At 34.8% G+C, this 16,962-nt stretch overlaps 1 protein-coding gene across 49 annotated transcripts in view; it reads right to left on the reverse strand.

Moving 5' to 3' along the window:
* Positions 1–16,962, reverse strand: part of RIMS1 (regulating synaptic membrane exocytosis 1) — a 490,044-nt gene that overhangs the window by 280,054 nt on the left and 193,028 nt on the right. For 45 of the 49 annotated variants that reach the window (XM_078055148.1, XM_078055107.1, XM_078055134.1 and 42 more), the window contains 2 exons: positions 11,580–11,793; positions 9,037–9,048 (listed from right to left, as the gene is read on the reverse strand). In XM_078055148.1, coding sequence (XP_077911274.1) covers positions 9,037–9,048; positions 11,580–11,793 — 226 coding nt within the window. The remainder of the gene's footprint in view (positions 1–9,036; positions 9,049–11,579; positions 11,794–16,962) is intronic. The other 4 variants (XM_078055149.1, XM_078055110.1, XM_078055104.1 and 1 more) reach the window with 2 other exon arrangements.

Raw genomic sequence — 16,962 nt, forward strand, 5'->3', positions numbered from 1 at the left:
AGAATATGAATAATAGTCATGATCTTGTGGCTTGAAAGCAAATGGGCACATATTTTTGGCACTAAAAGGTTTGAGTAGGGATGTTGACAGAATTTCCAGATGGTTGTCATCCTATACACAAAGTGGAAGAAGGAAGTTTTTGGGAATTCTATTTTATTTAATAAAACATTAAATAAAAATTACTATGCACTGACACACAGCTAATTTGAATATGTAAATAATAAACTCACAGAAGTAAATTTTATATTAAATTAAACAGAAAGAGTACATTGTGGCATCTATCATTATAAAATTACATTTTTTTAAGTGATTGAGAGTTGATTTTGAAAACAAAATTATATATAAGACTGATCATGGGAGAAAAAATATGAATGAATAAATGAATGGGAAAAATGAATAAATGAATTAGTGAATGGATAAATGTTAACACAGAACTATCAAGAATCTTCTAGAATAATGATGTGAGGAGCTCTGGCAGGCTCCCTCTCTGGAAAAACAACCATAACTGGTGAAAATTATTTTTAAGAAACAGCCATTTGAAGTCCCTGGAAGTTGTCCAAATGGCATATAGAAAATGGAGAAATGTTTATTTGAGGAAATCTACTAAATCTCCATAAGAACAGTGAGAGTCTGTGGCATTTGAGTTAAAACCCACTCCCTTCCTTCTCACCAACCAGCTCAGCAAGACTGAAATTTTATTCTAGATGCATACAGTCAAGAACATAGGCTTTCTCTCCCACCACTCTAAGTTGCCAGTCAAGGGCTACAGTATCTACCCCAGACAGGAAGGCCACCAGCATTTCTCATCCCCCATTCTGGCTCTATGTTGCAGAAGCTCTATTTCAGGCAAGTGTAATTGAGTGGTCAGGGGTTCCCTTCCTTTACACATTTCCCAATTATAAGATTGAAGCTCTATGTAGATGTAGCAGGCCAAGATTACTGTACCTCAATCACCTATGTCTTAGCTTGTTCATAGGGCAGAGGTTCTATTCCAGGAAAAGTAAGAACAAAAGTTGCTGACTTCATCCAGTGCCATGCTCATAGAGTAGGAGTATCTATCTAAGAGAAGCAGGTTTCTGTCTCTATCCCACTCTCCAGAGAAGTAGCATAGAGGTTCTGACTAGGGGAAGAGGAAGATCATAGGAGAAGAGCTCTGTAGCTTTCCCTGAGGGAACTGATTTTATTTGGAACAGATGCTGGAAAAGTTCAAGCATAGCAGCACTGTTAAAAACAATGGTACTGAGTCACGAGGTGGAGGCTGATAGTTCTTTGAGAGCAGCAAGTGAAACAATACACAAACTAGAAGTTTAATAGAAAGAACTAGGGAAACAGACAGATAGGAAGAGCCTGGAATTGGAGAAGGCTTTAAGGACTGGATTCAACACAAGCAGAATAACTAAAAGCTTAACAGGGAGATCAGGACAAGAGAGAGAAAAAGACAGCTGGTTAAAAATACTATCAACCCTGATGTGGAGGAGGTCAGAGTGATGTGTACATTTCCAAAGCTGTGCCCATGTGTACTAATATCAGAGGTTGCACACTTCAGGGGAAACAGGTCTCACTGAAATAGTACTGCCAACTCATTAAACAAATAATGAAGCAAACAAACGAACAAACAGACAAAAAGCCCCAGGAATGGGGACAGGGATCACACACAGATTTGCTGCAATGTGTTATCTGAAATGACCAGTAATCAACTATAAATTATGAGACATGCAAAGAAACAGTAATGTGCAACTCATTAACAACAACAACAAAAAAAACAGGCAAAAGAACCCTCCTTTGAGAGGCCCAGATGTTGGAAATATCAAAGACATTAAATGAGCTATTATTAATATGTTCAAAGAATCAAGGGAGTTCTAACAAAGTCTCATCAAATAGAGAAGATATATTAAAACATATAAATTATTAAAAGCTAAAATGATTCTGGAGTTGAAAAGTACAATAACCAAGATAAAAAAATTCACTACAGGGACTCAATATTAGATTTAAGCTGGCAGGAAAAGGAATCAATGAACTTAAAGATAGATCAATAGTGATTATACAATCTGATGAAAAGAGAAAAGAAAATGAAGAAAAATGTTCAGAACCTCAGAGAGGTGTGGGCTACCATTAAGTGCACCAACATATGTATAATAGGAGTGGCCATCAAGAGGAGAGAAAGGGATAGGAAAAAAAAAATATCAAAACAGTAAGGGCTGAAAAACTTCCCAAATTTGATGGAAAACATTAAACTACAACCACAAACTCAATGAACCAAACTGGGAGGAACACAAAGAGATCCACAACCAGACATATACACATGATAATAAATGTTGAAAGCTGGGAAAGATAAATGCTTGAACGTAGCAAGAGAAAATAATTGGTCATGTACTAGAGACACTTAATAAGATTAACAACTGACTTCCAATCAGAACAATGGAGGTCTGAGACAGTGGGATGATATATTCGAAGTGCTAAAGATGTAAAACAAGCTGTCAACCAAGAATCTTACATCCAGCAAAACTAACTTTCAAAAACTTAAGGTGAAATAAAGGTGTTCCTAGATAAACAAAAGCTGATAGAATTCATTGCTAAAGACTCACTTTAAAGAAATACTAAAGGAAATTGTTAAAGCTGGAAGTGACACTAGACAATAATATGAACTCACATGAAAAAAACAAAAAACTGGTAAAGAAAATTATATAGGTAATTATAAAAGTATTATTTCATATTTCTTATTCTTTATCTTAAGTGATTTTAAAAATAATATAAAACAATATTAATATACTAGTATTGTTAACCTGCAATATATGGAAATCAAATATACTTGGCAATAACAGCACAAAGGAAGTGGGTGAAAGCAATGTTGCATTGGAGTAAGAAAGGACACCAGATGGTAACTTGAATCCACAGGAAGAAATGAAGAAAATCAAAAATAGTAAATAAGAATATTATATAACAAATCCTATAAATATATGCTTGCTCTTATTTCTTCTCTCAGCTTCATTAAAATACATAAGATTATATAATTATATAAAGTAATAATTACAAAAATGAATTATTGCATTTTTAACATATATAGATATAAAATTTATTAAAGTAATAGCACAAAAAAGGGGAAAGGGAAACAGAGCAATATAGAATTAATACTTCTATCTCTTACTGTAATTAAGGTAGTGTGAAAGTAGATTTGTAAAGTTATTTTGGAACCCTAGAGCCACTAAGAAAATAACTCAGGAAATATATTGAAGAAAACCACTGAAATAATTAAAACATGACTAGAAAATACTCATTTAATGCATAAGAAAGCAGTAAAGGAGGAATGGAGGAATAAAAAAATGAAATATAAAAAAGAAAATAAGAGACAAATATAATCATATTGATAATAATATTAAATATGAATGAATTAAAAATCCAATCACAAGGCAGAGATTGTCAGGCTGTCTTTGAAATAAATAAATAAATAAATAAATAGGACCTAAGTACATGTTATTAATAGGAGACAAATGTTAGATTCAAAGATAAAAGTAGGTAAAATTAAAAGAATGTCAAAAGATATACCATGTAAACAGCAACCATAAGAGAGCTAGAGCAGCTTTACTAATATCAGACAAAAATAGGCTTTTTTTGTGACTAATATACTCCTCACTACTGGCAGCAATAATAGGGAATCTATCTGCTAATGAAATCTGTTGGATGGCAGACATCAGGGATATAATGAAAGTTGGGTGGCAGATGACAATCTGGTTGTTACTTAGTCTTTATGTCTATCTGTTTACATGCTACTAAAAGCTCACATCAGTCAAGAAAATATCTGGTACACAAAGAAGAATAGTCCTTTTCATTCTGGGCTTCAGTTTGGGTGTTAATTTTGGACCTACGGCTGAGTGGTAAATTTGCTGAAGCTGCTAGTTCTTTCTGCATATTTAAAAAACAGTCTTTTCAACTGGCTATAAAAAAAATCTCTTACTTGTGTGTACCCTAATGATAGCTAGTCTAGACAGATAGATATTAGATTCTAAGGTATCTTAAATTTAACAGAGCTCCTGTTCTGATTCATACAGATTAGTAAGTACTTATATAATTCTAACATAAGGGACATAAAGAATCCCTAGAGAAGAAAGAAACTGAACTTCTAATACTTTGAATATGCTAGCCTTTTAAGAAAAAAACTTTCTCAAGAAATTGCTAACTTGGAAGCATTTTTTATGTAAGAATCGAAATCCACATAATCAAAGTGAATCTTTGGAGCTATCAAACCAGTTTAATAATTTTCACTTAAAAACAGTTTCATAGGGTGCCTGGGTGGCTCAGTCATTTAAGTGTCTGCCTTGGGCTCAGGTCATTATCCCAGGGTCCTGGATCCAGCCCCGCATCGGGCTCCCTGCTCAGCGGGAAGCCTGCTTCTCCCTCTCCCACTCCCCCTGCTTGTGTTCCCTCTCTTGCTGTGTCTCTCTCTGTCAAATAAATAAATAAAATCTTTAAAAAAAAACAGTTTCATAAAAAGCACAATGAGATAACATATCACTTCACATGTAACATGATGGCTTAAAAAAACCAAAACAAAACAGAGAATAACAAGTATTGATGAATGTGGAAAAACTGGAACCCTTACATATTGCTGTGCAGCTGTTAGGGAAAACAGTTTGTCAATTCTTCAAAATGTTAATCATAGAGCTATTAAATGACTCAGTAACTCAACTCTTAGGTATATAAACAAGAAATCTGACAAATTACGTTCACAAAAACCAGGGAGTTCGCCCATGGTTTTAGTCTTTAGCTTTGTGAAAGCTGTTTCTACCACAGCCCTTTTCCTTATACTACAAGGGATGATTTTTTTTCTATACTCTAGTGGAACTCCTTTTGTCCTACTATGCATCTGTATTTAACACTGATTTGTGAAATTGTAATCTCCTCAAACAAGTTTTATAAGTGCATTAAATAATGATTTTGGGGTGGAACAAAACCAGGATTACAAATTTCTAATGATTACTGAATATTAGGCAAACATTCCCAGAATAGTAATGTTAAGTGCAAGAGATTAAGATTCCATGCCCCATGGGGTGCTTCTCATTAGGTTAAGTGACTCTTGATCTCAAATCAGGTCTTTTTTTTTTTTTTAAAGATTTTATTTATTTATTTGACAGAGAGAGACACAGTGAGAGAGGGAACACAAGCAGGGGGAGTGGGAGAGGGAGAAGCAGGCTTTCCGCTGAGCTGGGAGCCAGATGTGGGGCTCGATCCCAGGACCCTGGGATCATGACCTGAGCCGAAGGCAGACGCTTAACGACTGAGCCACCCAGGTGCCCCTCAAATCAGGTCTTGATCTCAGGATTTTGAGTTCAAGCCCCAAGTTGGGCTCCACATCCACTTAAAAAAAAAAAAACAACATTCCATACCTTTGAAAAATAGTGTAACAAATTCCTAAAACAAATTTGGAATAAAAAACTTACAACTTTCTGAATTATCTAAGACAAGTTTTTTGTTTTTTTTTTAAGACTTCATTTATGGGACACCTGGGTGGCTCAGTTAAGTGGTTAAGCATCTGCCTTCGGCTCAGGTCATGATCCCAGAGTCCTGGGATCCAGCCCTGCATAGGGCTCCCTGCTCAGGGGGGAGCCTGCTTCTCCCTCTCCCTCTGCTGCTCCCCTTGCTTGTGCGCTCATGCACGTGTGCTCTCTCTCTCTCTATCAAATAAATAAAATCTTTTTTTAAATAAAATCTTTTTTTTAAATAAAAAAGATTTTATTTATTTATTCATGAGAGACAGAGAGAGGAAGGCAGAGGGAGAGGGAGAAGCAGGCTCCCCGTGGAGCAGGGAGCCCGATGCGGGACTCGATTCCAAGATCCTGGGATCATGACCTGAGCTAAGGCAGACACTTAACCAACTGAGCCACCCAGGTGTCCCTAACACAATAGTTTTTACAACTTGATGTGTTACTCCCCTATAGGATAAGCACAACAGAAATGCTATGAGAAATCTAATCAACTAAATTGCTTAATGAAAGTCCTCCTCTTGATGCACCCTAAATCTCCTTATTGATATGTTTATCTATATATCTACATTCTAAAACTTTAATTTAAGCCTATATTATCTTTCTGGGAAGAATCTCTAAGAGAACATTCTTGCAGAAAAAGCCATCATCAAAGCATCTAAAAAAAAAAAAAAAAAAAAAAAGACTGAGAACAAGAAAGTGAGCCCAGGCAAACTCTAACATTCACTTTAAATCATCATGTGGTATTGAAGATCAGAGACTGTGAAAGTTCTTTATGCTATTAAGAACCAGTTATCCCACAGATAGCACTTTATGATAAGGCCGGGTCCAAACTCTGTTGCCACTGCCCCATTCTATCCAAGCCCTACCTTTTATGAACTTCTTTCTCCAAAAACATACTTCCTTCATTAACATATCATTTAGCATGATTTCTAAAAACAAACGCTAATGAAAAGCTCTAAGGAGCCAGTTTAAAAAATCATGACTCTGTAAACATTGTACCTCATTAATTATTATCTTGATATATAAAAGCATTTTTTTACACATGATGTTTAAAAGGTAGGCATGTGCAGCTTTCATATTTGGAAAGAATGAGAAAATGGTAGGGTTCTGTTTTTCATGGTATTGCTGACATTTACTATAAAACACTCTTAACTTATAAAACCTGACACTTTTGGTGAAAATAAAGATTAGCCAGAGGTGTGCCAAGTTCATTTTTAGTTGCTATATTTGTAAAACAATCCCACTCACCCAACCAAAAAAGAAACACTGATGAAAATTTATGGGGTCTCAAAGGAATTTAATTTGGAGGATTCAAGGAAGCTGATTTACCAACAGCAATGTGTTCATGTTATCAAGGGAGTTACCTAAATTCCATACTCAAGCACCAAATAGTGAGTAGAAAACAAAGTCAAAAGCAATTTAAACAGACCGTGGGGAATTTGGCACTAGCCCTATATATTTAGGTATAGGGACAGGGTATAGGTATAGGAAGAGGGCTTTCAGTGAAATAAATAACCATAATCTTACCTACGAGAGTATGCACTTATATAAAATACTCTCCTATTATAAGCTACTCCATGTGTCAATTGCAAAGTGATTATGACAGCCATTTTCCTTATAAGCAAGTATACCAGCCTTCAAGTTATTATGAGAGGTTATTTAGGCTAAGAGTGAAGTTTTAAAATAAAATACTGCCAGCCCGCAAAAAAATATGATCATTAATACTTTTTGTTGGACTTAATAAAAGACATATTTGTATGTTAGCTATCCTTAGGTCTTCATATCATACACGTTAGTATTTTAGTCATATTTATTCACCAATTTAACAAGCTAAGCAGAATTCATTGTATTGATCAAGATGTAGATTGCTTTTAGAAAAGTTTTATTCACCCTTAGTCCTCTTTCTTTTCCACTCACACCAACACATACACACCTATAAATTACAATTTCTTTACCAAAAATAAAAGAGCTCCGAGGAATAGGGAAAGAACCAACAATCAAGCACTTTATTTATTATTCAGTTATTCTCTTTAGCACAACTAAAACAAAATCTGGTTTCAGTTTCCTTGGACTAGAAAGGCAATTCCTTGAACAACTTCAATAGGCTAAAAAGGGTTTTAATGAAATTATGACAAAGTACTTAAAAATAAGTGGTAGATATAAGCATTATAATTAAAATAAAGAAAATAACTGAAAGTGATTGTGTTTTGTAGGTCTTTCCACTCCATTTTTAGCCTGAGAACCACAAAATGCACCTGAATTCTCATTACACAGTCAGTAATCATAATAAGATAATAAGCACAAATAACCTATCATTATGGGAAGTGCTGCCAAAGGGACTGCCCTAGAGGAGTACCTGAAGTCTTATACCACCAGGTCTATAAAGCACCAGCATTATTATTTGCTTAAATGTTTATTTTTTAAAGGAATCTAAAATTATCTACATTTCAAATGCAGACTCACTCGAAGTAATATTCATGAAACCAAACGTGTGATATTCTAGTTCTATATTTTTTCTAGTACAGTACATTAATGCATTAAAATAATAGCCCCTACGATGATCTCACATGCCCCCAATGGTACAGGCAAACACATTTAGTGAAAACAAACCATCCTACATAATTTTCAACTGGATTTCTTTCTCATAGAAAAAACTGATGAACATATATTAGCATCAAGATTAAAAAGACAGATTAATGTTCAGTTTCATGTCATGCTTGCTATGTATGCACTACAGTACATCATTTAAACTTTAAAAGAGTTGAACAAAGGCAGTGGAGTTGATATATTGAACCTAAAATACTCATTGCCTCAGTCTCATATTGGGAAATTACTGAGCTTTGGAGAAATTGTAATTTACACTAAATGAAACCATATATCTTGGATACAAAAGACAGGTTGACTGAAGGTTCTGCTTGGATCCTATCTTTTTAAGTTCGGCCTCTGTGGTTTCTATAGCTGATAAGAGTGAAAAATGACCTTTCGCTACCCTAGGAGTGATTTCTACGCATGAGAGAGGAAAAAAAGGGCAAAATGTGGTTCAATAGGACAACTCTGCCACTTGTGTTCTATAGAAAAATCTTTTTATTTTGAGCTTTTGATTTTAATTTGATTCATTCTTGCCACTAAATCAGTACATTCAATTCCTTCTGCAATAAAATTTCAAATCACCTGCCTATGCATCTACTGAGTGCAGAGAAAGGTACAACCTATTGGAGTTTATTGTTTCATTGAGTTTATTCCTTATTGTAGATGGAATCATCATCAAAACTCAGCTGAGAGGACAAATTGGTTCATAATGATTTAAATTATATTAAAATATCACTGTTCCCATGAACTCAAACTACCCAGACTTTACCTATTAATATAAAACTCTGTAATGCCCCTGGATGTTCATTTTATTTTTTTTTTTCCATGAGAACTGGGAATGACCTTTTCCTAACATATAATTTCTTTGTGAAATTATAGTGACTAACAAGACTAGGCAAAACATTCACTTAATAAAGTTCACAACATTATAATAACAAATGATAGAAAAGAAAGCATGGATTCTAACCACTTTGTCCTCCTTTGGGAAAGCATCCAAGGAAGCAGAGTAAAAAGAGAGGAAAAAGAAGAAGAGAAAAACAAAAATAAGGCATATATTAATAAACAGATTTTAAGAAAATAATCATGTATTATTTTTAAAGTATTAGAGCACAGGTATTTTTAAAAATAAATGCTTACTCTTCCCCAAAATACTCATTGTTCAAGCTTTCATTGAAAATGCACATATGCAGATCCTGCTATAGTAGATACAAAAATTGGTCACTATAATCTCCAAAATTTTTAGAACTTGAATTACTACATCTCTATTTAAAACATTATTCAGAAAGAAATCCCAATTCACTATTATATTTAGTCTTCCTATTACTGAAAAGACATTTTATTAAAATCCATAAAATTATATGAATAATTTTATCAAATTACTGTTAAAATATTTATAGTTACAATTTGGAAAATCTAAGAATGGGAAATATTTGTAAGAAATAAAAATGAGAAAAAAAGATGTTAACTATTGTAGCCATAAATTATTCCACAAGCAATATTTATTTGTAAGATACACCTCAACATTTACAATCTTATAGGAAAAGCCAATACAATATAGTCATGCAATATTTTTGACTTATGCCCAAGATTGAGGCAGTACTTTCTTTTATTTTGTTCTTCTGAATATTTTTTCCAAATTGGATGGGTTTCGTGAAGACGGGTAGACCACATTAGGCTTGGGTGTCTTCTCCAAAGCAGAGGTACCTCTTTGCTCAATTTCCTTTAAACATGAATTTAACCCAAGTAATTTTAATATATCAATAGTTAACTGTATTGTTATTGGCTTTCCACAAACCTGTAGTCAAAGGCTAAAAACAGTCAACAATACAGGGGCTGAGTCAGCATCTCCACTCCGCTGATTTGCACATTAGTACTCACTGCCAGGACCTTTCCGATTGGACAGTACCCCTATGCCAAATGGTTTGTTAAATATTTTGACTATCATTCCCAGGTATCATCTGTGAGAATTCATTTCAAAATAGTGCATTTAAAGAACACCAAAGAAGAATTAACAAATAGGTCTCATGCACCTTTTTATGCGCCAGACGCTCTTTTGACCCCAGGTTGTTTTAAAAAGGCTTTAACATCACATACGATAATTTATTAAAAAACTTTTAGCAGGAAAAGAGGAAAACTTATTTGGTCATCAGAATGGCACCTAAAGAAAAATTAAAGCTATATCATAAAGACCTAGATTTTAATTATCATATAATCATAGACAATAATTATTACTATCCAGTTTCAAAGATAAAGAAGCTGTTGTTCAAGAAGGCCAAAGCCTTCCCAAGGCCACAAATAGTGGGCTCACCTTAAAATAGAAGATATATCTATTTTACTGAATATCTTAATTCCACTGGAAGAGGTTTTTAGAATACCCTGCTTGTAATTCAAATACACTACCAATGAATACAATGTTGATAGGGAGATTGATTTTGATTTTAACTATGATTTTCTCAATTAGGAAAACATCAAGAGTGTTTAAAGCTTCATGTTATTTTTAAGTATAACTGTACTATGTTAAATGGCATGCATGATTAAATAATATATGAAATTATTTAGAGAAACACTGGGAATTCTTTAGGTATATGATAATTTTAACTGTTCTGTATTACATTGAAGACCTGTATTACACTGCAGACCTATATCAAAGAAAACCCACCCAGACATCCCCATAAATAATTCTATCCATACTAAGATAGGGAATATAATAAAGTACATTAAAATATATTCTAAACTATTAGAATTTATCTAGTACTTCGTAAATAATATTTAGTCCTCTTAAATGAGCATCTGAGTGCCTCAAAAACTGTATATATTTAAAGCACTGCATAACAGAAGACCAGCTCTTATTTAAGCCAAACAAGGAAACTGCATCAGATTGAAACTACATCTCATTGAGAAGAAAATAAGTGCAAAAATCCCCCCAATTTATAAAAGTGTATTTTGACATACTCTTTAAATATACAAATAATTTCCCTATGAGAAACTTAGTGCTGCATTACTTTACCATGACAAGAAATAGGAAATTACTCTCACAGAAACTAATCATTGCTTTATATATCTTATCTTGGGTTAAATTTAATGCCACACTGTTTACCTTACATTTTACCTTCATTGAATCTGAAACAAATGTTGCAGAAACTGAAAGGTTTTCTTCCCTTTTTACAAGAAGAACTGGCCATAGCAACTTGGAAGAGTTTCATAATTCATGAGACTAAATCTACATTTACTACATTCTTAAGAAAATAAATTTACTCCCACAGATAATCTGTTGGTTTTGAATGGGAATCGTTTATTAAGATACATATGCAAAGCATCTTTTTATGACTTATTTTCATCACTACTCCACTACTCTGAACTTTATGAAAAACACAGAAAATGGGAAAAGGGCACAGTAACGGGTACATTTATGCCCAGGTCGACTTTCTAACACGCGTGTATTTTCTGCTTGGGAGGTGCACTGCTTTTTACCCACATTCAGAGTGCCTCACGCACTCAGGGAACACTCACGTTGTTGGAGCGCAGAGACACGCGGCCTCCACAGCGGGCGCAGAACTTGGTGCGGCAGTAGGAGCAGAGATGGCCGCACCCGTCGGCAAACTTGGTTTTATGACAGATCCCACAAGTCGGAGCGTCATCTTTGTGCTCGCCCTGGTAACGCCGTGCTTCTTCCCCTATTTTTCTGACTTGTTCTTTATAGCTTTCAAATTGTTGATGCAATCTCCTGGGCAAAAGAGAAAATGGTAGCAAGCTAAGTAAATGACAGAAGACAAAAAACAAAAACAATTTTTTCTAACGGAATAGCAGTGCAACTGTTTGAACTAAATCAGAACACACAAAGCAATTTTTCCCACTCATCTTACCTCCAATGGTAAAAAATGTATTCGCATGTATTCCATTAGTCCCAATTTTGCTTACTAGCAATGAACCATACATAAATAGACTCTAAAAAATCACTGTTGTGGTCCCAACAGTGGGATTCATGTATCTACTCCATGCCTCTCCTTCTTTTAGACCAGCGGCTTTCAAAGTATTTGGACTGTGGAACTCTACAATTACACTCATGTAGTATACAACTGAAGCAAAAGTTATATAAAATACCTAGCCTAACTCTATATGATGTACTCTGGTATATTCTTTCTCATTCTATTTTAAGTTTAATATTGATTACAATTAAAAAAAAAAAAAACTTGTCACAGTAACTTGATTTGATGGCCCACTATTTGAGCATGATGTATACTTGGAAAAATATGGTTTTAAACTACAATGCTATGTAATCCATGTTCCACAAAATATCTTCCTTTACTCTTATTGGAGACCACTTATATATTCAATATCAAGTGTCTGATTTCATACAGTATATAAAATGTTACCTTATAATTGAGCTCACTAGTCTTTCCACATCACATGAAAAGTTCTAAACCACACCTTGCAAAATATTCAGATTTTTACATACCCCAACCTTGCTTGATCTCTCTCAGGTTATATGTATGAGAGCTGCTATCACTCTTTATTTAATGAATGCAACCAAAGTTGTTGAGGCAAACCATTTCCCATAAGAATGATCACACTTAATATGATTCAAGTCTCCTCCCCTCCCTGTCAGACCAAATCCCTCAATCTTAAATTGCTACAAATAGAAACTGTTCGCTGCTCTGTACAGAACACTATGACATCCAGTGAAAGGATATGTCTTAGTTTCATAAATGAGAACTGAGAGAGTTGTCCCAGGACTAGCCAACAGCCATTGGCCATTAAAATGAAGGAGAGAGTCCTGGGAAATCATCTGTGGACCTGAGCGAGTGTGCTGGATGCGACTGTTCCCTAGGACACAGAGTACACACACATGCTATTGTCAATATAGGCAGTCAGCTTGATTCTCTACACCTGAGATAACTGTGGGACCTGGTACTCCCTGGAAACAGAACCAAGTAAGTTAGGTGTAAGGACTGTAGTGTTTGCAGTACTGGGATTTCATGATATTTTTCCTTTAATGCCAACAGCTCCTGAGCAGAATTTTAACGATTACTTTAAAAATTCTGAAATCCCTTTCCTGCTTTGCCAACTGACACTTCTTCTATTTAATCCCATAATTAAAGCAAACATACTTGCACTAGGAAATAAAGTAGTTTAGAATCTGAAGCCCTTCCCAATTTAAAGGCTAGCTAATTTCAGTTCATAGAAAGAAATAGTGATATTATATTTAATGAGTGCAAGAATACCTGATCAACTTAAAGAGTGAAGTTATTTGGTACATTAAATTTTTTATACTTTAAGCACCATCAATCTAGGCTCAAGTTGGTAGAAAATAGCTGTGGATATCTATTATTTCAAAAGCAACCTTACAAAATAGATTGGAAATCTTAAGGCTTCTATTAAAGAAAATAATTATTAAGGAGTGGGAGCAAGGAAGTATCTCTAATCAAAGAAACAGATATAAACTCTAAGCATAGAGGGAGTGCATGAGTAAATATTTATTGTGAGAACCAGCAAATCAAATTTATTTAAGTAAATATAAATGAGAGAGCTAGGCTAAGGAAAAAGTTTCCCTATAAACTTACTTCATAATACAGCATATGATTTGGTATGGGTGTGGCAAACTTTCCAGTAAAAGGCCAGACTGTAAATATGTTAGACTTTGTGGGCCATATAGTCTCTTTTGCAACTACTCAACTCTGTTGTAGCATAAAAGTATCATAGATAATATGTAAATAATAAGCATAATAAGTGTGGCTATGTTTCAATAAAACTTTATTACCAAAACAGAAAGTAGGCCAGATTGGGCCCGTGGACCAGTTTGTCAGCTCCTGATTTAGTATATGCTTTATACTGAGGTATAATTGTTTGAAAATCCATTGTTCTTTAAAAATTCAAACATAAAGAACTTTTGTCCATCCTATAGGTCCCAGTCGAAAGGGGCCTTTTATACAATACTTACATGCAGGGCCCTGACCACTGAGATGAAAACTTACCCTGCTACGATCGCATAGCATTTTATTTGGTCACTCTTAGTATATTTACCCATATACCATTAGTATTTCTGAACATGACATCTTTCTTGTGACAAGTGCTTCGCCCCACAGCTGGTGAGGAACATTCACACAAGCAACATTGCAAACTCTACCAGGACTCACATCCTCCTGGAAGCTACGTATATATCTTGGTGGCCCGTATACATCTGGACTCTCCTCTTATGTGTATTTAAAAGTCCTTCCTGGTTTCGGCAATAGCCCATGGTTATACTACTGGTTTGGACATTCCCACAGGGAGAGAACTGCGGGGGGGGGGGGGGGGAATCATGCTGTTTCTCAGCCCAGAACTCTCTTACATCTTCAACTCTCTTTCTTCATAGGCTTCTTCCTCTTCTTACACGTGGGACTCCCTTATTCTTCACTGAGAGAAAAAGTCCAACCAAAGTCCCCACCAACCTCTCTAACTTATTTCCCACTGTGTTCCTTTTTATCAGCACTCACTATAAAAGGAATAAAGGACGGAAAGAAGGCAGGGAAGGAGGAAGTTACAGCATTTATTACTCTCACTTCTTCAAAATCTACTTACTCTGTAACCTGCAATGCTCTACTAAACTCTCTTAAAAATCAACCTTAATGCCCTTTTCTCAATTTGTATTCCCCTTACGTTACCTCTGATATCTCACTCTGTCAAGATGTTGTCCTCATAATAAATTTTGCTTTTGGAATCAGGATATTGGTAGTGAAACCATAAACAGCATATTTATTTTTTGTATCTGATGTTTTAATGCTTTAATCCATATCAAATATGTGATAAATGCCAGTAAATGTCAGTAAATGCAGGACTGCAAATGTAAAATCTTTTTTTGTGAAATTTAATTGTATATTTTATTTTTATAATTTTTTTATTATGTTATGTTGGTCACCATACAGTACAGTGAAATAAATCAGAGAAAGATAATTGTATATTTTAATTTTAGAATTAACACTATATTCTTATTGATTAGTAAGGTTGTTAATATATGTGATCACAAAGATCTCAGATTTAAATTATCTAGATAGAAAATGGAGTGTTATAAAATATGTAAAATACTATTAAAAAAAAAGCATTGATACAGAAACCTTGGTTTTCTCCTAGGATGTGATTTTTCCCCCATTATTTCACTATGTAATAATCATTGCATTATTTTAACATCAGTGCACTCAAGAAATACCAAGATTCCAGCTGTAAACAAGTTGTTTGGGTGATTAATGGCACATATTTGAAGGAAATAAAGATGAATGCCTAAAAATCTAAATATCATTCTCTAAATGTCTAAAAACATCATTCTATAAATGCAAAATAATTTAAACAGAAAATCACTGATGACATTCTTACCTATTAATAAGTATTTGTTGATCACTTGCTATAAATAAGATACATAGCAAGATGCTAAATGATCAGTAATGGTAGAATGCAGAGAAATCTTTGTAATTGGCACAGTACCTCATTTATTTCTATTTTGTATTTTTCCTTCCTCCATCCCCAAAGTGGTCAGAAGCTAGAAGACAATTCTACCTTTTTTCCTGGCTATTCTTTTCAAAGTTTAGGCTAGATTTGCCTAGAGCCGGAGGAGTTGGGAGCTAGTGCTTTGAGATTTCAAGAGCCTACGTGTTAGGAAGGAAGGAAGGTAAGAGCTTTCCCTAAGATGAAGGGAGGGCAGAGACTAGGGTAGTTTGCACATAGCACTCTAAAATGGAGAACTGCTTTGGGATGTGCATACAATAGTGAGAAGGCATGGGTACTGAAAAACATAAGAATGGCCTATGTGTTCCTTCCCAACCTTGACACAGGACACATAAAACAGAGCACAATAAAGGCCCCATGAAATTAGTGGCATGAGATTAAAGCCAGGAGAGCTCTTCTGAGAAGGTTAGGTTGTTTAAGTGCCTCCAGTAGCCCTGGGGGTGTCCAGGAAAAAGACCTGACAATGAATGAAATTAAACATTTTGCTAGTGAACAGGTTAGAGGCTTGCTTTAAAAGATTTTGGCATCACCCTCTATTGTCAAAAAATTCACACTAACCTCAACTCTAAAGCACAGTTCTTTATTCCAAGGAAGGTACAGTTGACTTAGGAGTAAGTTATATGTAAACACAAATTAACAGTTTATGGCAACATATACCATGTGACAAGGGATGGAAGTAAATAGTTCCATAGAGAGTAATAGTTCTGGGTAAAATAATCAGGGAGATTTCTTTGGTGTAGCTAGTCAAAAACATTTTTTAGATGATTTACAACTTGGACTGTTTACTGAATACTAAAAGTACAGTACATGGTGATGTTAGTAGAACTACTGAAGCAAAGAAATAGGAAAGCATGCTAAGATAATAACAACACGATTGTGAATGCTCCCAAAGTTCTCAAAAATGTAAGCTGAAATTATCTTTTAGTGTCTTTGCATATCAACAAATAAACACCCAGTTTTTATGTTCTAATGAATGATAGCCCAATAAACACACATAACTGACTATAAAGACACATGTGCAGTTAAAAAATGATTTCTTGGCCCCAAAACACAGTTGTCCCCTTCTTAATGAAACTGTCTCTCTGATTCTACTCTCTAACAGAGGAGCAGTAAAATTCCACTGCATTCCAGGGGTGACTAATTTTTTATAATGATGCTTGGAAATAATAGTCCCTTGTATTAGAGTTGAGTTGGAAATAACATCACAGTCTTTTAGGCAAAAAGATGAAGTTATGGAATTTGGTGCTACAAAATTGCTGGAAGGGGGACAGAAGTGGGTTCTTAGCCTGATTTCCAGGAAGGATCCCTAAAACAAAAGCATAAACCAACTACTCAAAGGTCCTCAATCAGGAAGTTGCAGGATCAGAAAGCCATTGCTAAAATTGCTGGCGTTAGAATCCCACCACGTCAGCTGATG

The sequence above is a fragment of the Halichoerus grypus genome, chromosome 9, assembly GCF_964656455.1.
Source record: "Halichoerus grypus chromosome 9, mHalGry1.hap1.1, whole genome shotgun sequence".
Taxonomy (NCBI): Eukaryota; Metazoa; Chordata; class Mammalia; order Carnivora; family Phocidae; genus Halichoerus; species Halichoerus grypus.